Below are 21321 nucleotides of genomic sequence, written 5' to 3' on the forward strand. Positions count from 1 at the left end.
GCTCAGTTGGTAGAGTGCTTGCCTAGCACTCCCAGGATTGCATATGCCAGGTGTGGTAGCACACACTTGTAATTCCAACACTCAGGAAGTAAAAGCAGAAAGATCAGAAGTTCAAGATTACCCTCAGCCACATAGCAAGGCCAGCCTGAAACACATCACACCTTACCTCAAAACAATGAGGAAAGGCAAGGAGGAGAAGGGGAAAGGGAGAACTAGGAGAGAGAGAAGGAGGAAAGGGGGAGGGAGGAGGAGATGGGCAGGGAGATTGAGATTGCATTATAGTCAGCAGTAGAGCACTTGCCCAGCATGTGTGAGGCTCTGGCTAAGGCAGGAAGTGGGGCAGGCAGATTCAGAAAGAACATCACACATTTATTTTGGAAGACTTGTGCGACGGCTTGCCTTGACTGTCAACCTGACTAGACTGAGAAGCACCCAGGAAGTTAGCAAAGCATACCTTTGCTTTGTGTGTATGACTGTTTCCAGAGACGGTTTACTAAGTGGAAGAGAGCTGCCCAGATGGCCCCATCCCACATACTGGGGATCAATGTTCTAAAAAGCCACTATCAACGTTCTGGGTGAGCCACTAGCACAGGTGTCCTTTGCTGCTCTCTGGCATAACGAGGTAAACAGCTCTGCTCTGCCATGCCCTTTTCACCACAGAAGATTGAAACTATGAACAAAGTAATCCTCCCCCCTCCCTTGAATTACTTTCTTATTTATTTTGTCATAGCAATGAAGAGCTAACATGTCTGTGGGGTGCATGTAATATCAATCGAATCATGCTTCACTCTTCCACACAGTTACTTAACAAATATGTATATTCCAGAATTTTTTTTTCTATTTGCTTTTGTCTAAGATGGGGTCTTACTACATTGCCCAGGCTGGCCCCAAACTCCTGAGCTGAAGGGATTGTCCTGCCTCTGTCTCCAACTGACCTGTGACTACAGGCACCCAACACCTCACCTGGACTCCAGGAACTTTTAAAAGATTCTTTATTATGGAAAATTCTGAATATAGGCAAATGGAGAGAAAAGAATAATGAGCCAATATAATCATACTCAATTTTAAGACTTACTTATGACCAATCTTATGCTATCTATATCCCTACAACCTCTCCACAGATTACCCATGAAATTGTAGGCATCCTTTACCTGTAAAAACCTCAGTAAACACCCCTGAAGCTTAACAACTCTACATATGCATGCATGAATATAACGACACAATGCCATTATTACACCTAAAACTCAATAGTTGCTTGTTATTAGCTAGTGAGCATTTTACCTGTGTGTCAGACACTATGCTAAGCATTGGAGACATCATGACATGTGACAGTTCTTTCCCTCAGGAATCTAGCAGACTAGAGGCATGCAAACCAGAAGTCATGATGTAGTATAAAAAGGCCATAATGAAGCCATGTATACGCTTTCAGGGATAGTCAGACATGAGTGACTTGAATCTCATTGTGCTGTCCCTATCCAAAATATTTATTCCTGTGGCCTTAGCCTAGCCTTTGTCATCTTCAGTATAAAACTCCATTACCCCTAATCCATGCACTGTCCACCAGTAATTATCTTTTCACTCTCCAGATCACTCCCTCTAGTACGTGGATTCAGCATCCAGTGCCCACTTCCAGCCCTGTCCTTTCTTCTTCCACAGCAGGGCCCCCAGGACTGTCATTATAATCACACTATTTGCTTTTGATCCCCACACCTATTGCTGTTTCCTTATTTTCCCTGTTGATGTGTGTAATTAAACTGCAAGCCTGTGATATTGAGCTTCCTGTCCTCTCTCTACTAGTACTCTCCTGGCTGGAAAACAACACACATACTTGCTGTGGTGGTCTCTTTCCTATTTAGTGACCATGAACCCAAGGTGGGCATTCAATGTTGCAAGCAAATGCATGGTTCCTCCCTAGAACATCTTCTTTCCCATTTTCCTAAATGTGGTCTTACGGCAGTGCCTATCTTCCAAATCTTATAGAAGAGGGCCTGTTCCATTACTACCACCCTTCTCTAGTCTAATTCTCCACTTGACCTGCTGAATAGCTTCAACCAAGACTCCACCTTCATTCTTACCCTACTATGGGCTGGACTGACATTCTCATTTTTATCCAGAATGGTCTTCTGAAAACCCACCATCACAACTTTCTCTGATCAGGCCTTCTTAAAGACTATCTGTCACACTTAAAGTTTAAATTTTGTACCATCTCCCATAAACCAAATCTGACCTGGCTCCTGCCTACTCCATCCTACATGGCTCTCCTCTGTCTCTTCTTTATATAGTGGAATTAAGCATATAGTTTACTCTCATGAAGAAACCATAATGCTCAGAAAAGCATGAAAATCAGCGATGCATATTACTTCAAATGTATATGCTATCTTAAGAATTCTCAATTCAGGGGCCTGGAGCGATGGCGCAGTGCTTAAGAATATTGACTGCTCTTCCAGAGACCCAGGTTCAATCCGCAACATCCATATGGCTGCTAATAATGGTCTGTAACTCCAGTTCCAGGGGATCTGACACCCTCTTCTGGACTCGACCAATGCACACATATGGTGCACAGACATGCACTCAGGTAAAGCGCCCATTGATGTAAAATAAAAATAGTTTATAGTTTAAAATATCCTAATTCAGAATCTAGTGAAAGGAGGGCTAACCAGAGTAAAAAAAAAAAAATCTCTCAATACAGGTACAGGTTATTCTGGAAAAAAAAAAGTAAATAGTAAAAAAGAAAACATTTCCCAAGGTATTCAACATCCCACCTGATTACCTGTACATACATGCATCTGTGTACGTATGTATACATTTTCTGTGTGTGTGTGTGTGTGTCACGCATCATCCACAGATGATTTTTGAACCATTAAAACCAAGCCTGTGCGCCATTGACTCATATGCCCACCTGGTAAACACATCTAGTTTCTCGTCATGAGAATTGAGGTGCTGCTGCAGCTGCTCTGAGCTGATAAAGCGGCGATTGCACTCATAGCAGGGCCAATTCTTCTCTTGCTCTCGAAGAACTGTGACCATGGAAGAGAAATCATAACTTACGGCTGGTGAGCGACAGACGCCAGGGAGATACAACTCCTGCTACCTCCACCATTCTTATCTCACTGTACACAGTAGCTGCTATTTGCATTAATTTCTTGTTATAAAATCAAAGGCTAAAGTTTGGCAGAGACGTTATTTTGAAGTCATTTTTTTCTAAAGCATTCATGTAAGAAAGACATCAAAAGACCCATATCCCCCTCGATAAACAGAAAAATCTGTAAGAAAGACACAACCTTAGATAACTTCCAGTTTCAGAAGTTATAAAACTTCAAAGTTTCATAATGAAGGATATACCTTATCACAACAAAAGCCAATGTCCAATACAATCTAGCAAAATGTCCAGCTGTCTCTCCGAAGGCTGAATATATACATAACCCATGACCTAGCAGCAATTCTTTTCCCAGTTGTACACCCAACCAGAGTGTGCAGAGATGCCTCCTAAAACACACTTGGGGATGTGTACACTTGGGGATTTGCACAGGTGTGTTCACTGTGAAAAGTAACCACTTCATTATTTGTGTAGACACTTAATTATTTGTGTATCTCTCTGCACGGAGATTATACTTCAATCATATTTACATTAAAAACAAGGCCAGTGCTTACCTTGCTATATATTTAGATATGATTAATTCCAGATAGGAATCTCCCTCTGACTCTAAGGTTCTAATTTGATAACAGGAGGTTTTCATTATATTAAATACTATTTTCTAGCACCCAGGGAAGAAACGTAAAGCTGTCATTGTAATTTGATCCTAGGATTAAATGGAGATTGTGTAGCTCTGAGAAACCTGCTCTATCTTGTGAGCTATACTGACATGGGAAATGCAGATGTGACATGTGAAAAAGGTACATGCAAAAGTCCAAGCACCTTTCCTTTCCTCTTCGGATATGTCATGGATTTTCTGATTCACGAACTCAGCGTAGGATGCAGCATACCACACCTGTAAGAAGCAAGGACATCATTAAGAACCAACAGACAACGTCACCAGCTGCGCTTTGCATGCTGAGCTTCTCCTGCTTGCATAAAACAATTTGGGTGTTTCATTAACACATCCATTAACAACAACAGCCACCCTGTGAGCCCCCACGGTACCCATCTGGCAGGTGACCGATGGTCATCTAGGATCTAAATGCATTGCCTGTTTTCTTCTCCCTTCTTAAAAATTGTTCTTGTTGTTGAAAAACACTCACAAGGCTTACATTTACAGTATCTTTACCTAAATAAAACAGCCTTTTAAAACCACACATTTAAATATGGGTTTTTATATAGCTGTAATCATAGATGCTGTCACTCAGCTTAACGATGGGACCACAGATGGAACTAGATAGAATGCTCCTGTGTTCTCCTGGGGCTGGTTTTCCTTCCTACCCCCGTAGCTTCTGTGTCTGTTCACTCTCCCTGGCTGTCTCCTCTCCTCTAGCTCTGTCTACATAACTTCTACATGGCACTATTACTCAAATCTCAGTCTAAACCCCGAGTTTTATTTTTTCTCTGGCGAAACACCCATTTTCCACCCAATCTATGTTGAGAACTCCTAAATCCCAGGCTGGCCTCAAACTCAGTAGGTAGTTGAGAACGGCCGGGAATCTCTGACCCCTCTGTTTCCTAATCTCTTCGGTGGTTTATGCAGGCCTGAAGACTGAGGCCAGGAATTTGAGCGTGCTCTGCTAGCAGTGCACCACTGAGCTACAGCTCAAGCTTTTTACATTTTTATTTCTACACAACACCTCACGAAGTTGCTCAGACTGGCCTCCGACTTTAACCCTCCTGCCTCCCTACTGAGTACTGGGATTACAAGTGTGCACTACCACGCTCAGTTTTCAATCCTAATACTTAGACAACAACGGTTGGTTTTACTGTCATTCTGTTCTTGTAGTGCTGGGAATGCAACCCTTTGTGTGTACTAGGAGAATGCTCTACTGCTGCCAGGCCTTCCCGTCTCAAAATTTAAATGTTTTACCTCCCAACAGGTTCTCAGATTTAAAACCCAAATGTGTCTTCTATTTCTCCATTTGCTTCAGTAATCTTTAGCAAGGACTGTTCTTAGATGTGACACACTACCTGTTCAATGTTTCAGCTGCCAGACTCATGCCAACATCTCTCACCTAGAGTATCACCTGACCTTTCAACTAGTCTCTCTTCTTCCTCGCAATCCTTATTGCATCCTCCTCTTCCTCTTCTTCTTCTGCTTATATTATATATATAAGTATTTTGTCTTCGTATCATGTGTGCCTTGCCTGAAAAGCCTATCAACAACCCTAGAACTGGAGTAAGAGATGATTGTGAGCTATCTTGTGGTTGCTGGAAATTGAGTCTGGGTCTTCTGCAAGAACAAGTGCTCTTAACCACTGAGCCATCTCTCCAGCCCCATGGTGTTCTTCTTAAAATGAAACTGGATTTTGACTTCTCATTTTATGATAAACCTGAAAGGCTTAATGATTCCCCCAAAGAACTCTGTGAACTCTCCAATGCATCGCCACATACCTCAGCCCTGTCACTATCTACTAACAGGCCAAGAGGGTTTGCTCTCTGCTACCCAGTCATGCCCAGTACCAGAACTTTCCAGCCTGGAGCTAGACTCAAGGAATGGAGGGTTAGCCTCTCCCAGGCTGCCACCCTCAGTGTTCACCTCTTAACAAGCCTTCCTATGCAGCACATCCACTCAGTCCCTGTCCTGTTACTTGCTCTTTGCACCACGACACTTAACTCTATTTGATATTTTTATTTTGCATCTTTCTTTCACCTCCCCCTCTAGATACAAGTCTGCTAAATACAGAGAAAGCCTGCTTCTTCTTAATGTAGAAAACACTCCTGAAGTTCAATATGTACTAACTGATAAATGAGTTAATCACACATAATTTTTATGTGCATTAAATATTCAAGTGTGTTTATATAAGGAGATGTCTATAGAACAACATTTTGTAGATTCTGTGTTCCACAATTTTTTCACTATGCCCCTCTGGTTTTACTATTTAATGAAATTTGTCATTTTCTTCTTATGAATTCTGTCCTCATCCATCAGTTCCAAGATGTATGTTTTCCATCTCAGAAATCAGAATACAGCTGGGCACAGTGCATATGTCTAAAATTTCAGCACTTGGGAGGGTGAGGCAGGCTGAGTTTTAGGTTAGCCTGGGCTGCACAGAAAACAAAACAACCACCCCAAAGCAAACAACCCTCCCAAACTGGACACTTTGTTCTTGCTGAGAGGAATCGGAAGATTTCTCACAGCCCAGCAACCCTCCCAAACTGGACACTTTGTTCTTGCTGAGAGGAATCAGAAGATTTCTCACAGCCCAGCACCCACCAACCTTAATGCAGCTGGTACTAGTAGCCTGCTTCTCCCTTCTACATAGGCCTAGCCTGGCCCTAGGCTATCCTCAGCTCCTCCTGGCCGAGACTTGTAAACATCGGCTAAGCAATGCAAATGAAGACCAAAAACCCGTCATTTCCCTCCAGAAGAGAAATTTCAAAGGAACACAAGGTTGGTGAACATCCGTAGGGTCTTGCTAAGGCACCAAGGAGAGCTGTCAATGTTCCTGCTGGTTTGGTCAGAAAGCTCATTAATTTCCATCACCATTCAATTCAGAATAAATTCAGACGAACGGGAAACTGCACTGTCTAGACTTGCAAATAGGATAGCAGTGATGTGGGAAAATATCCCTGAAGCAAAAATATAACACTTACTTTGAAAATATTCAAGGTGTCCAGTATGGTGGGATAGCCTGAAATCCCAGCATTGGAAGGCTACGACAAGATGGCTAGTCAGAGCCGGGCACGTTGAGGTGACGCATGCCTGTAATCCCAGAACTCAGGGAGGCAGAGACAGGCAGATCTCTGTGAGTTCAAGGCCAGCCTGGTCTACAAAGCAAGTCTAGGACAGCCATGGCTGCACAGAGAAACCCTGTCTCAAAAAAGCAGGGGGGAAGAAAAAGATACCTAGTTAGATTGAAGATAGTGTGGGCTACATATTGAGGTCCAGGCCAGCCAGACCTATAGAGTAAGACCCCCTCTTAAAAAACAAAAGCATTAGGGGCTAACTGTGCCATATCACTCATACACCAGTGGGTCATAATTTACGTTTTATTTTAATCAAATATAAAGTAGCTCCTTTGATGATGATGAGACAATCATTTTCTTGATTTTATGAATGGAAAAACTGGCAGCAAGTTTCTTAATGGAGCATATACTGTTATGTCTTAGAGTCAGGAAACACAGTATTACCATGTTCCAATATACCTAGCTCTACCCTTTTTTTTTTTTTTTTTTTTTAACAACTGTTTCCTCAGATTAACTTTGTGGTATTTGTCTTACTTGAACAAGAACATTTTTTTTTTATAGATTCAGAAATATAAGTATCCCATAAAGTAATGTAATTCTGTAATCAAAGCCTCTGTTTTAGTTGTTGTTCTTTTGTGTATACATAAGTATGTGCGTGCATGCGTGCACGTGTGTATATGCACCATGCACAAATGCAGGGATATGTGCACAACAGAGGTCAGAAGAAAATCTCCCAGGAGCTGGTTCTATGTTGCCACCGTGTGGATCCAGGGACTGAACTCACGTCATCAGGTCTAGGGTAAGTGCCTCTTTAACCCCTGAGCCACCTCACCAGCTCTTGGTGTCTATTTTTTAAAACCTTTGCTTTCTTTATACCTTATCCACTTATTTCTGCTAATTTAAACTAGCAAAGATAATAACTTATATTTTGATGGTTTATATCTTTGTCTTCTGCAATGTTGAGGATTCAACCCAGAATGTCATACATAGTAAGCAAGTATTCTACACCAAGCTGTATCTTGAGCCCTTTAAGCATTTTTAAATTATTGAGAAATTATTTAAACATGTCTTTGCTATTTGTTTCTTCCAAATTGAGGCCTACTCCTGCATTTCTCCAGCTGCATCTAGTGAGGCTGGATGTGCAAAGCATTCTTTTTGCTTTCATAGCTAAACATGTAACTGTATTACAAAGGCCTCCTCCATTCAACTGCTTCCTTTTCTCTGTTTTTGTTGGTTGGTTGATTGATTGGAGTGTGTCTTTCTTTCTTTCCTTCTTTCTTTGTTTCTTTTTTTCTTTCTTTTTGAAGCAGGGTCCAGCATGTAGTCCTAGCTGCTAGCTATGCAGACCAGCCTGGCACTGAACTCTACCTCCCAGTACTGAGATTAAAGGCATGCACCACCACACCCAGCCTTGTTTTGTCTTTTCGTAGTGCTCGGTATCAAACCCAGAGTACTGCCTATTCTAGGCCAGTACTCTACCACACTCCCCAGCCTTGGTTATTTATTATAGCTAACTACTGTTATTTGGTTTTGTCCATCATTACCCCTATAGTTCTTTCTATCTGCTGTTCTCAAAGAGAAAAAAAAAAAAAAAAACTGGGAAGGCATCTCAGTGGTTCTATACCCAGTACCCAGGTAACAGAAAATGGAGGGAAAGTGAGTGAAATGATGTTTCTACAACTAAAAAGCATTCTTTTCAGGCCCTTTTCTTTTTACAAACGTACAGGAAGCTATACCTGGTAGTTTGCACCTGGAATCCCAGCAGTCGAGAGAGGGAAACAGGAGACTAAGAATGCAAGGTTACTCCTTAGCTACACAGTGAGTGAGAAGCCAGCCAGAGCTATATAAGGCTCTGTCTCTTATGGTCCTGACAGACTGACCACAATCCAGTGGGTGCCCATGCCCATAGCAAAAATCAGAATCAATGTGTAATTATTTTTTAAAGCATACAAAGTTAAGGCACAGGGAGATGCAGGCAGATGGAGAAGGAGTTCATGGAAGGAGGTGGGAGTGACTGGACAAGATACATTGCACATAATTATCAAAGCATTACCAAAAATATTTTTAAAGACCTTAGTGCCAAACAAACAAAACTTTTGTGTCAACTGAGCAGAAGTGGGACATGCCTAGGGAGACTGAGGATGGGGGCATTTTAATTTAAGGCCAGCCTGAAAAGGGAGACCCCACAGGCTGGAGGTGTGGCTGAGGGGGTGACTGCTTGCCTGTCGTGTACAAGCACCCAAATTCAAACTCCAGCAGTGGAAAAAACAAAAACAAAAACAAAAACAAAAAAAAAAAACCAGAATGTTCATTTATATACAGAATCATAGCACAATTTTTATTATGTCATTTAGTTCATAAATAAATTTTAACAATTATCCCCCAAAATCATTTCTAAAATCAGAAGCCAGCACATAGAATTCTTTGAAAAAATTAACTTTTTAGATAAAGAAATCTTAGACATACATCTGAATCTCAGTTTACAAAATCTCCCATTTCACAAGTAATTCTTCCTTAGTATGTACAATGGCACTGGCAATTTCAGTCACCCCCATCACCATTACCAGTCTCCCCAGCACAGTTTGGACCTCAGCCCACACTTACTGCCTTGGTGTAGGCCCTTAACGAACATAAAAGTGACTTGTTTCCATTCTTTTTCATTGACAGGATTCTTAAAAGTCCAGTACAGTCAGCCCTGCTTGTTCAGGGCTCCACCAACAATAGAATGAAAATATAAAATAAAAGCACCATCTATACTGAAGCAAAGATTTCACTTGCCATTATTCCTATACATTAAGCATAACGACTATTTACAGAGCACTTACGTTGCAGCAGATATTATAAATAGTCTAGAAATCATCTGAAATGTGTGTGAGAACATGCATGGTTTCTATGCATACACTTATATCAGAGATTTGAGCATCCACAGATTTTTGTAACTTTGGGGGAGAGGGGTCCTGGGAGCATCAGGAAGGCTGAAGTCCCTCAGTAATAAAAGAATTATCAGGAAAAGATCTTTGTAATAGGAAAGAGCCCCAATCACCACTCTGGCTAGCAGGCAGCTGTGGATCCAGTTCTGTACCTTCAGTTCTTGCTTGGGCTCCACGTTCTTTATTGTTGTATAATACACATGGTGGCCATATTGGTAAGCTACCAGGTTCTGCTCTAGGTGGTTCTGGGCTGGGCGCACAAACATCATCCAGTTACAAAGGGTCTCATCGGACAACTCAAACCACAGGTCTTCATGTAAATCCCGGTCTTTTCTGTCTCCTTTGTCAAGAGAAACCTATAACCAAAGAGAAGGTAAACTAAACTGGGGTCCTCAAGAAAAGCAATACAGATTCTTAACTGCTGAGCCATCCCTCCAGCCCCAATGAACTGTCTCTTCTTTTCCTTTTGTTTTAGTTTGGGTTTCTCTGTGTAGCCTTGGTTGTCCTGGACTCACTTTGTAGACCAGGCTGGCCTCGAACTCACAGAGATCCACCTCTGCCTCCCTGAGTGCTGGGATTACAGATATGAGCCACCACATCCGACTGAACTATGCTTTTCTTTTAAACATATTTTTATTTCGTTTTATATATGTGCCTGAGTTTATTATGCACCACATGCATGCAGGAATCTACAGACGTGAGAAGAAGCATCAGAACCCCTGGAACTGTAGTTACAGATGGTTGTGAGCTACCACGTTGGTGTGTGAACAAAACCCTGGTGTTCTACAAGAGCAGCAAGCACTCTTAACTGCTCCACCCTTCCCTGTGTACTATTCTTTAACACACACACATAAAATGCCACAGGTCAGACCCATTCCAAGACTGAAAAGTGTCTCAGTGCAACTGTTCCAGCAACACAGAGCACACACAGCCACAGATTTCTCCGTATTCTAGCTAAAGTTTTTCTTTTGGATACAGGGTCTGGATGTGTAGCCCAGGCTACCCTAGAATTTACGATCCTCCTGCTTCAGCCTCACAACTGCTGGGATTATAGGTGTGTGCCACCATACCAACTCTAAAGTAAAAACCTTTTTCAGAGAGGTTCTCATGTAGCTCAGGTTGGCCTCAAACTCACTATATAACCAAGAATGATCTTGAAGTTCTGATTTTCCTGTTTCTTCCTCTTTAATGCTGGGATTACAGAGCAGATGAGCATTCAACCAACTAAGCTATATTAGCAACCCTCTACCATCATTTTGTTTAGGAGAGAAAATGCAGTTGGCATGGCAGCATGTGCCTTTAATCCCAGCACTCAGGAGGCAGAAACAAATGGATATCTGTGAGTTTGAGGCCAACCTGGTCTACATAGGGAGCTCTACTACAGCCAGAGCTACATAGAAAGACCCTATCTCAAAAAAACAAAAATATTAAAAATTAAAATAAACAAAAGACAAAGTACACCAAGGCCCCTGTTAAAAGTTTAATTTTATGTCTTCCTCCACCCCCCGCCAAATTCATGTGGGAATACTATAGCCCCAATTCCTCAGAATGTGACTACATTTGAGTCAAGATCTTTAAAGAGGTAATTAAGTTAACTTAACTGCATCATCAGGGCAGGCTGCTATGTTTGTGTTCATACTGTATGAACACAAACAGATTCTATGAACACAAACATAGCAGGTAGACCCTATGAAGATATAGCAAGGTGACAGCCATCTGCAAGTCAAGAAGAAACACTGCAGAAAAAAAAAAAAAAAAAAAAAAAAACCCCCACCACAAACCAAAAAAAAAAAAACAAAAAAAAAAAAAAAAAAAAAAAAAAACAGCCCTGCCAACACCCTGACCTTGGCCTGGCAACCTTCAGCTTTGAGAACTGCACTTCCAGCTTAAACGCTGCCCAGCAGGGGGTGCAGCGTGCACTCGTGTGTGCATGCATGTGGAGCTCAGAAGATGAAATTAATCTTCCTCTATCTTTTTTTTTTTTTTTTGACAAAGTTTTTCTGTATACCTCTGACTGTCCTGGAACTCACTCTGTAGACCAGGCTGGCCAGGGTCTCAGAGTTCCGCCGACTTCTGCCTTCTGAGTGCTGGGATTAAAGATATGTGCCATCACTGCCCAGCTTCTTCAATAGCTCTTCATTTTATTCACTCAGGCAGGAACCCAGATGTTTTTGATTCAGTCTAGCTAGCCAACTCCAAGGATCCTGTGTCCATTTTCAGATTACTGGAATGACAGGTTGGTCACCATACATACTAGGATGATGATGATGACGATTATTATTATTAATTTTGCATGTATGAGTGTTTTGCCTGCATGTATGTGTACCATGTGCATGCCTGATGCCTGTGGAAGCCAGAAGGTATTAGATCACTTAGGACTAGAGTTCTAGATATCAGGAGCTGCCATATGGGTGCTGAGGATCTGAATTCTGGTCCTTGCGCTTACAAGGCAAGTGCTTTGTCTCTCCCTAAGCACCCTACCGTGTTTTAGGATGAAAGCCCAGCACACTACTTATAAATCCCAAGAACTAGCTATCTCCAAATAATACAATGCCGTAAGCAGCTGTCATTACCATCTCTAGTTTATTGAGGACAGAGAGCAAGCTTCCATATAAGTAACTTAAGCATGAAAAGAAAACCAGCAAATAGCTGGCGTGAAGTGAAAAAAGACTTGCTGCAAAACTTAGTGCCTCTTGGAAAGTCTTAACAGAACAAGTGAAGTGGGAAAAGGCCCAAATTACCTTGAGATGGATGTAGCAGTCTTTCAGCTCTGATCCCCTCACCAGTGGCCCCTCCACTGGGCCAAACTGGGTGCGCTTGGGAATCCGTCTTTTGGAGAACACGCCACCAAGGAACCTATCTATGTAGAGGACTAGAGGCAGACTCGCTCTTGCCCTGGTGAGCACAGGCCGGTTAGGGATCGGATGCAAGGGGCCGTGCTTTGGGCACACCGAAGAGTGCGCATTGTTACACTCCTCGCACCCTGCAAGAGAAAGAGCGCTTGAGGAAAAGCCAAATGCTGCCAAGCTTCTTTATCCAGTGAAAAGGAGGCTGACATAAAAACAATCCCAAATTTAAGTTTTCAGGCCAAAATTCAGTTAACTGCTACTATCGTGCTGGCATTCCACTATAAAGTGGAATATTCACTTTCATAGCCCAATGAGAATGCTGTAATTTCCCCTAAAAACCATGCTAATCCCCTTGTGACTGCTAAAGGTAATATGTGAACGATGACTTAACTCCTTACTGGACAGTGGTTCAAATAGTGGACACAATTCACAAATCAATTGCTTAAAAAAAATGAAAAGCTTGTTAGTTAAATGTTGCAAAATCTGATGAGACAGAATTATTTTAATAAAGCCATTGTGGGGATCAATCCTGACAATACTGTTTAATCCACCGGAGCATTTGAGAAGCTGTAACACGGGAGTAGTCTAAGGCAAACAGAGAATGCTATTCACTTCAGGTTGCAAGGCCTGAGGATGCTGAAGTGAGCATCATCAGGGGTCCCTCCTTTATCACTCAGATAGCCGTATTACTCTAGCCCTGGCAGGACATATATTTAACTCACACTGGAATTGTCTCTAGCCAGGCATGCTCCCTCCCTTTGTGAGGTGATCCCAAGAGATACTCAGGGTCACAGATCAGAGACTAGTCAGCAGGCCAACAGAACTCATGCTCATCAAGCCCCACCCCCTCTGGCTGTGTCGACCTGGTTTGGGTAGTCACAATTTCTACAATTCTCAAGTAACGCAGACTGTGTATTAATATAAGATAAAGTAGATTTTAGTGCATTTTGATTAAGGAGTTGCCTTGAAAACTTAAAAATTCAAAGAAAAACAAAACAAAGTTCTTTGTTACACAGGGCTTAGATATGAGAATGAGTACTGGCCCCAAACAGGTAAGTTTTACCAACACCACAGAAGGCCTGTGAGGGCACTGCAAAGCCACAAACTGAACATTTTGGTCACTCAAGTGAATGAGGTCAGTCTGCCACGTGGGCATGAAAATCCACAGAAAGAAACAAAGATTAGGTAGGTAAACACAGAAGCTGAGCAGGCAGGACAGAAGGAGGATTCAGAGTGGGGCCTGCCACCCAGAGCTGGAGTCCAGATCTCCAAGGCCAGGCCTATAAAGGGTGTGGAGTGCCTCTGTGCTGCAGAACCTGAGAACATGTAAGTATTCTTAAACAATTCCATGAGAAAGACAAAGCAACACAGTGCAGAGACCCCACCTAGGCCAACTCATTATAGTGATTCAGGAGCCCCGGGGTAGATGCCTGGCTGCCCACTCAGCTGACCCTGGGCAGGTACCTAACCTCTTCTGGGTTTCAGATTCTTTATCAGTAAAAACCAAAAACAAAACAAGAGTCAGGATAAGAGAGATGATGTGCCAGTGTACGGGATGAACAAATGCTGTGCGCATGACTGTACTCCTACACATCTCCCTAGAAGAGTTCAGTGCCTGTACTTACACAAATCATGGGGGTCGAAAGGCCTGGGTGGGTCAGGCTGCCAGTCATCCACATCTGTGTCTTCAGCATCCTCTTCTTCTTCTTCCTCTGTTTCCTCATCTTCATCCTCTTCTTCTTCCTCTTCTTCTTTCGCGTCTAGCCTGGCAATCGGGTTCTGCAGAGTTGCTAGAGGGTCGGAACCGTCCACACTCTCAATGGAAGGCAGCACCTGGTTATGTACAGGCAATGAGGCTTGGACAGAAGCTCAAGGGGCAAAGCAAGCAGGCACCTCTTTTAAGGGAACTAGGAGCCACATGTATGCATAACAAATACATTTTTGGCAGAATATATTTTTCATACTAGTTTCTTGCAAGGCCCTGGAGGAAAAAATGGCTTTTATCTATAGGCAGTCTAACTCCCTAATGCCCTTAGCTTTTAAACTCCATCATCCCTCCTCACCCTCTTTTCTGCCCCATACCTGGGCAGACTGAAAAGCCACTGACAAACACACCAGTAACAGGTTCAAATCTAGTTCCTTTCCTTGCTTGCACAAGACATTTCACATTGGCTTAATGGACCTTAATGGAGGCACCCCAAGAGGCTTCAAGTGCAGACATAGCCTCTCTCCACTACTTCCTGCAGGGGATGTCGGGAAATCTTCAGTCTTTATATCTGAATTAAGTCTGGGGCAAGGGTCCCTCCTTCCTTTTAAAAGTGACTATCATGCAGGGAAGGGAACCGATGGCTCTTCTAAGAACTTGAACGTTTGTGTGATACATACACACGTAAGCACATGAGTGGGTACACTTGCCTATGCAAGTATATGGAGGTCAGATATCAACACTGAATTGATAACTCTCCATCTTTTAATCAGTGTGTGTGCGTGTGTGTGTGTGTGTGTGCGCGCGCGTGTGTGTGTGTGTCTGTGAATGCAGGTGCCCACAGAGGCCAGAGATCTGGATCCCCTTAGAGCTGGAATTATAGGTAGTTGTGGGTCACCTGATTTGAGTGCCAGGATTTGAACTTAGATCCTGTAACAGAGCAGTATATGCTCTTAAGCAGTGAGCTCTCTCTATTCTCATTTTATTTTTTGAGGCAGGGTCTCTCCCTGACCTTGCACTCATTAATTCAGCCAGACTGGCTGGCTAACAAGCCCCTGGGATCTACTTGTCTTTGACGATGCAGTGCTGGGCTGACAGGTACACACCACTATGCCCCCCCCCCTTTTTGTTTGTTTGGAGTTTTTGTTTGTTTCTTTGTTTTTCAAAGCAGAATTTCTCTATATAGTCCTGTCATGGAACTCACTATATAGATCAGGCAGCCTCTGCCTCCTGAGTGCTAGGATTAAAAGTGTGCACCACCACCACCTAGCAATCCTGGCCAATTTTTATGTGGGTTCTCAGAACCCAAACTCAGGTTCTCATGTTTGAACAACAAGCATTTTCCCTCTGAGCCAACTCCCCAGCCCAGCTTGTTAATTTTCAAAGACAGAATTACTATGTTGCTCAGGCAAGCTCTCTAAACGCCCAGACTCAGGTGACCCTCCTGTCTGCTGAGCATTTGGGACGACTCATCTCATCCGAGTGTTTTGCTCTGTTCTGTCTTCAGTGCTAGGAAGGGCACCCAGAGCTTTCTACATATGAGGCAAATGTTTGACTAAGACACACGCCCACTTTCAAAACTAAACACAGGGTGTAACATGTGGTTGGCTCAACTACGTGTCTGACAGCTCTCCTTTGAAACACTCTGAGAGGCTTAAGTGTTTTGGAAAGAATGAAAGAGGTGAATGTTTGTTTCCTTGTGCTTAAGTCAGTGTTGCAGACAAGCAAACATTTAGGTGACATACAGGATTAATGTTGCACAACACACACTCTACAAAATGAGTGTTAAAGCGTTATAAACTACCCTAAATTCCTTTTAGCCAGTATTCTCTCTCCTGACCATATTCAACCATGTCCTTCTCAGTCATTTAATCATTTAAATGTGCCAGCTCCTTTTTTCTTTATCTTCCCATATGCTGGTTTCCTTTGCTACGATGCTATTTCCTCACCTGCCTTCAAAATGTTCTAGTTCAGAAAAGACCCCTGGGCCCAGATTTTTCGGTTCTGTTGCTCTCCATGTGGAGCTCCTCCAGGTCTTTCATCTCCCCCTTCTTTCATAAGATTCCCTGCACTCTGCCCAAAGTGTGGCTAAGAGTCTCAGCATCTGCTTTGATACACTACTGGGTAGAGTCTTTCAGAGGCCCTGTGTGATAGGCTCCTGTCTTGTTCCCTGTTTTCTCTCTCTTTCAATGTCCGTTCCATTTGCCTTTCTGATACTCCAAGGGCCATACATGGAGATAACCTAGAACCCCTGCACAGATGTAGCCCATGGCAGCTCAGTCTCTTAAGTGGGTTTTCTAGTAAGGGGAACAGGGGCTGTCTCTAACATGAACTCACTGGCTGGCTCTTTGATCATCTCCCCTTGAAGGGGGAGCAGCCTTACCAGGCCACAGAAGAAGACAAGGCAGCCAGTCCTGATGAGGCCTGATAGACTCAGGTCAGATGGAAGGGGAGGAGGACCTCCCCTATCAGTGAACTTGGGGAGGGGCATAGGAGGAGAAGAGGGAGGGAGGGTGGAATTGGGAGGGGATAAGGGAGGAGACTACAGCTGGGATACAAAGTGAATAAACTGTAATTAATAAAAAATAAAAATTTAAAAATATTCTAGTTCTCTAGCAAGCCACATCTGATGCCCTGACCCTCCTGTGCTCTGACACAGAATCTGGTTGTCCAGCATCTCTGGCCTCATTTCTCCCCAGATATTCAGAACATTTGTGAAGAGTTTAATGACATCTCCCCATACACATCTTCTGCTTGCCCTTCCCCATGGGATTCCATAGAAGAGTCTAACCTTCATGTCATATGACACAAATATTCAAGGACTCAAAATTCCTAATTTATTCATTTTTCATACAGCCAAACTTCAAGCTGGTATCTGTTTATTCCCTAGTGAGTTACATATGTCTATGAATGTGGCATCAGACCACACTAGCACAACAGCCACCTTTCTACTGCAAACTTAGTAGACTAAGTTACTTAGTAAACTTAAACTTATAGATACTGAGTCTTTTTCCTACTCATCTTCCTTCCTGATTTCTTAAGTCAATCTTGCTTAGAAGTTCAGACTCACCTTCAACTTGTGAACTTCTTGCCACTGCTTCCTAAAACCTGGAATTACAGGTATATGCCACCAAACCTGGCAACTCTTTTTTTTTTTTTAACGATTTATTTTTTTCTTTTATATGCATTGGTGCTTTGACTGCTTGCATGTCTATGTGAGGGTGTCAGATCCCCTGGAACTGAAGTTACAAACAGTTATGAGCTGCCATGTGGCTGCTGGGAATTGAACCCAGGTCATCTGGAAGAGCAGCCAGTGCTCTTAACCCCTGAGCCATCTCTCTAGCCCCATCTTTTTTTAAGTGCTCCATGTAGCCAGACATGGTGATACATGCCTTTAATTCCAGTACTCAGGAGGCAGAGACAAGCAGATCTCTGTGAGTTCAAGAAAAGCCTGGTCTATATAATATGAGTTCCAGGACAGCCAGAGATACATAGAAAAAACCTTGCCTCAAAATCAAAGAGAGTCCTAAACAGCTCAGAGTGGCCTCAGGACTCGTCCCCACCTCCCATGTAGCTTTAATAACAAGCATGCACCTGCATGCTTGGCCCGCATGTGTTTTAACATGTATTCATTGAGACCAAAGGTCTAGACTTTCACACAACATTCTATTTTTGTACCTCAGGGCCTTCCAGAACATTTCTTTTTTAATGGAGGGAGGAGAGGGAAGCAGGAAGATACTCTGCCTCAGCCTCAACACAGAATAGATGCCTCCTGAAGATAAGGAGAGGAAAAGAGGGTTTCTGGTATTCCAACTTCCTCAGCCTCCTCAGCACATTCTCCAAGGAAGCAACTTCATTCGCACTCATCACCTTGAGCAGTTTCCTACACCACCTTCCCCAAGCCACTTCAGCTCAATGCCAGTGCTAATGACCAATGTCATCAGGCCTGAACCACAGTGCACATACACCTTTGCTCCTTGTAAAGTCTTTGTCTCTCTTCAGAGCCCATCAAAAAGATGCACTTGATAACTCAGAGTTATTCTAAAGCTACAGTGATACATTTTTTTCTTTCTCAATAGATGCGGTTACAAGAACTCTGGCTCAGCGAAGTTTTTGTTGGCTTCTGACACTGCTGAGAAAGCTGGCATGGCAACAGTAATGACAACCTTCCCCTCTCCCATGCTTCTCCATGAGCTTTGAGAACTGACACTGAAGCAGACAGAACACATGATACCTGAAGCACAACAATCACTGTGGGAAAGTATTGAAGAACATTTCTAGGTCAGAACTGTCTATTCATAGACAGCACAGACTCAACACACAGTGGGATGCTCTGTAAATTAGCTTAATTCATATTCATCTGGCATTTACTGAGCAATAGGTATGCATCTAAGTCCCTTTGAGACGAGGTCTGTCTCAGCCCCTATACTGCACACATGAAATTCAAGTTCTGCCACCACTTGGCTTTTCCACTAGTCACAACAGCCCCTGTGGAATTTAGTCTATTCAAGGAAGGCAGCAGATGAGGTAAACACCCTCTACTTCACCCCTCCTTGAATACTAAGCAACAAGCTAAACACACATGCTCTTGGCAATGGACAGGCAGCAGGCAGGTGACCAGTATGTGCCTGGTTTACACAGAAGAAAAGACTTTAAAAGGAAACTGTTAGTCCTGTACACTTCACCACTATGCAATCAAACACAATGAAAGGAAAAATAATTCACTAAGCTTACTGTATACTTTCTTCTTCCCAGTTAATGCTACCCTGTGAATAATTCCAAATCTCTACAATGCATTTCAGGACAGGATTCATCTGAGAAATGAAACAGGAAATAACACTGGATGGCAGTGAATATGACAGAATGCTTTGTGGCTCCTACTGAGCCCAATTATCATGGAAGCATATTTTCTTCTCTGTGTGTGGGGAATCACACATGCTCATTTTCAGAAATAAAGAGAAGTGGGTCCATGTCTACTGGTCCCTCACTTAAAGACAAAAGAATGAACACATAAAAAGGGCTTCAAACGGATGTTTCCACCACTAAAGACAAAAAAGAAATCTTTCAGCTAAGGAAGAAAGAAAGAAAGAGAGAGGAAGGAAGGAAGGAAGGAAGGAAGGAAGGAAGGAAGGAAGGAGAAAAAGAGAGAGGCAGAGACAGCAGATAGATGAAGCTGGGAATGTAGCTCGATGGTAGTATGCCCTCCACATGCACAAGGCCGTGAACGTGATCCCAGCATGAAAAAGAGAACAAACTCAAGCAAGCCTCTAAGCCAACAGCTGCATACACCATTTTTTAATACCAAGGTTCACAGAGCTAAGTACAACTTTCCTTTCATACAAAACATAAAAGGACCAGATTGTTTCTGGAGATTGGAGAAGATGAAGGTCCCTTTGAGGTACAAATAGAAACAAAACCATCAATTAAAGCATCCCTCAATAGTAAAATAACAAAATATCATTTAGTCCATCAGGTTGGCAAAATTTAAAAAGAATGCAAACATACCAGTGCTAGAGTATTGAAAATGGGCATTTGTATATAGTTCACAGGAATACAATTTCTTCAATATCCCAGAAGCAATTTATAGAGATTTGTCAAAATAGTTTTCTTAAACAACGCATGGTGATTCACACCTGTAATCCCAGGCCATGAGAGGCTGAGGTAGGAGAATATCATACTTGAGACCGGCTTAGGCTACACAACTAAGACACTATCTCAAATAAATACTTTTCTTACTCATAAGAATAAATCTCAAACACATCAAGTGGACCAGTGCAACAAATTTCATCCACTTGCCATTTAGATTCAAAGCACTAACTGACCCTCCCACCCTCTTTACCTCTCACTAGATTACTATGACGCAAAACTTACATGTTTTATAGGCTATCATCTTTAAATAGTTCAGTGTGTCTGTATTTTATGTATAAATATGTATAAGACATTTATATTCAGTGACCTTTATAGTTTGTATTTTACCATTCCTAAGAACTTACTATTCTTTAAGTGTAATTAAAAATCCATTAGTGTTACTGCTTTTCCCAGCTGTCTCCTCTTTTTTACACTTGGTTTTATCTAATCAGGATCCAAATGAAAACCATACACAGCATTTACTGCACTGATACAGCCAAGTCTGTTAGTTCCTCCTCCTCTTCTTTTACTTTGGGATCATTTGTGGGAAAAGTCATGGGATATAGTTCAGTGGTAGAATACTTGTACAAACTAAAACAAAAACAAAACAAAACAAAAAAAAAAAAAAAAAACAGCAACAAAATCCAAACAGGTTATCTAGATGGGATGTAGCTCCAGTAATACAATATTTGCCTGGCATGCACAAAAGACCTGGGCTAGACCCCTGGCATACATACATTGAGTGTGATAGTAATGCCTGTGAGCCCAGTATACAGGAGGTGAAGACAGGAAGATCATAAGCTCAAAACCCTCTTTAACTACACAGTGAGTTCAACAGCTTAGAATACAGAAGGACTCTGTGTCAAAAAATAAGCAAAACTCCAAACCACAGGCCTTTTCTCCTGGAGTCCACAGGCTTAATTTCACTAATAAGTCTGGTATGTCTTTTGACTCGTTCAGCTTGTCTGCCATGCATCTTGTCACCTGCAGACATTCTATAGACTTGGTCAGATTCAGGTATGATTTTCTGGGATGAACACTTCACAGAAAATGACACAAAAGAAAGTACACAGCACTAGGAGGCACATAATGAACAGCCATCCCTCTTCAGATGTGGCAAAGCTGAGGTACTTGCTACCAGATGGTTTGCCCATCAAAACACCACTTACCAGTCTTTTTCAGGCTGTTATTGACAGCAACCTCTCAGAACTATACATCATTAGGGGATGAAAATGGTGCTGTGTTTATTGTCAGGAAAAGAAATTCCTCTCTCAAGTAACTGACAAGAAACTCTCTGAGAATGACCAGGGCAAAAGGCTTGCCAACTTTTAGAAGGTGTAATGCTATGTGTGTCTCTCCCTAACTCTCTAGAGACAGCCT

The 21321-nt window shown here is 42.4% G+C and overlaps 1 protein-coding gene across 4 annotated transcripts in view; it reads right to left on the bottom strand.

Moving 5' to 3' along the window:
- Prdm10 (PR/SET domain 10) overlaps window positions 1-21321 on the bottom strand; it is a 105246-nt gene that overhangs the window by 41916 nt on the left and 42009 nt on the right. For all 4 annotated transcript variants that reach the window (XM_055601453.1, XM_055601454.1, XM_055601455.1 and 1 more), the window contains exons 5-9: window positions 14234-14441; window positions 12501-12742; window positions 9912-10115; window positions 3917-3989; window positions 2900-3017 (exon numbers count right to left, since the gene is read on the bottom strand). In XM_055601453.1, the coding sequence (XP_055457428.1) occupies window positions 2900-3017; window positions 3917-3989; window positions 9912-10115; window positions 12501-12742; window positions 14234-14441 (845 nt within the window). The remainder of the gene's footprint in view (window positions 1-2899; window positions 3018-3916; window positions 3990-9911; window positions 10116-12500; window positions 12743-14233; window positions 14442-21321) is intronic.

This window comes from Psammomys obesus, unplaced genomic scaffold (genome assembly GCF_907164565.1).
Source record: "Psammomys obesus unplaced genomic scaffold, mPsaObe1.curated_primary_1811, whole genome shotgun sequence".
In the NCBI taxonomy this organism is placed as follows: domain Eukaryota; kingdom Metazoa; phylum Chordata; class Mammalia; order Rodentia; family Muridae; genus Psammomys; species Psammomys obesus.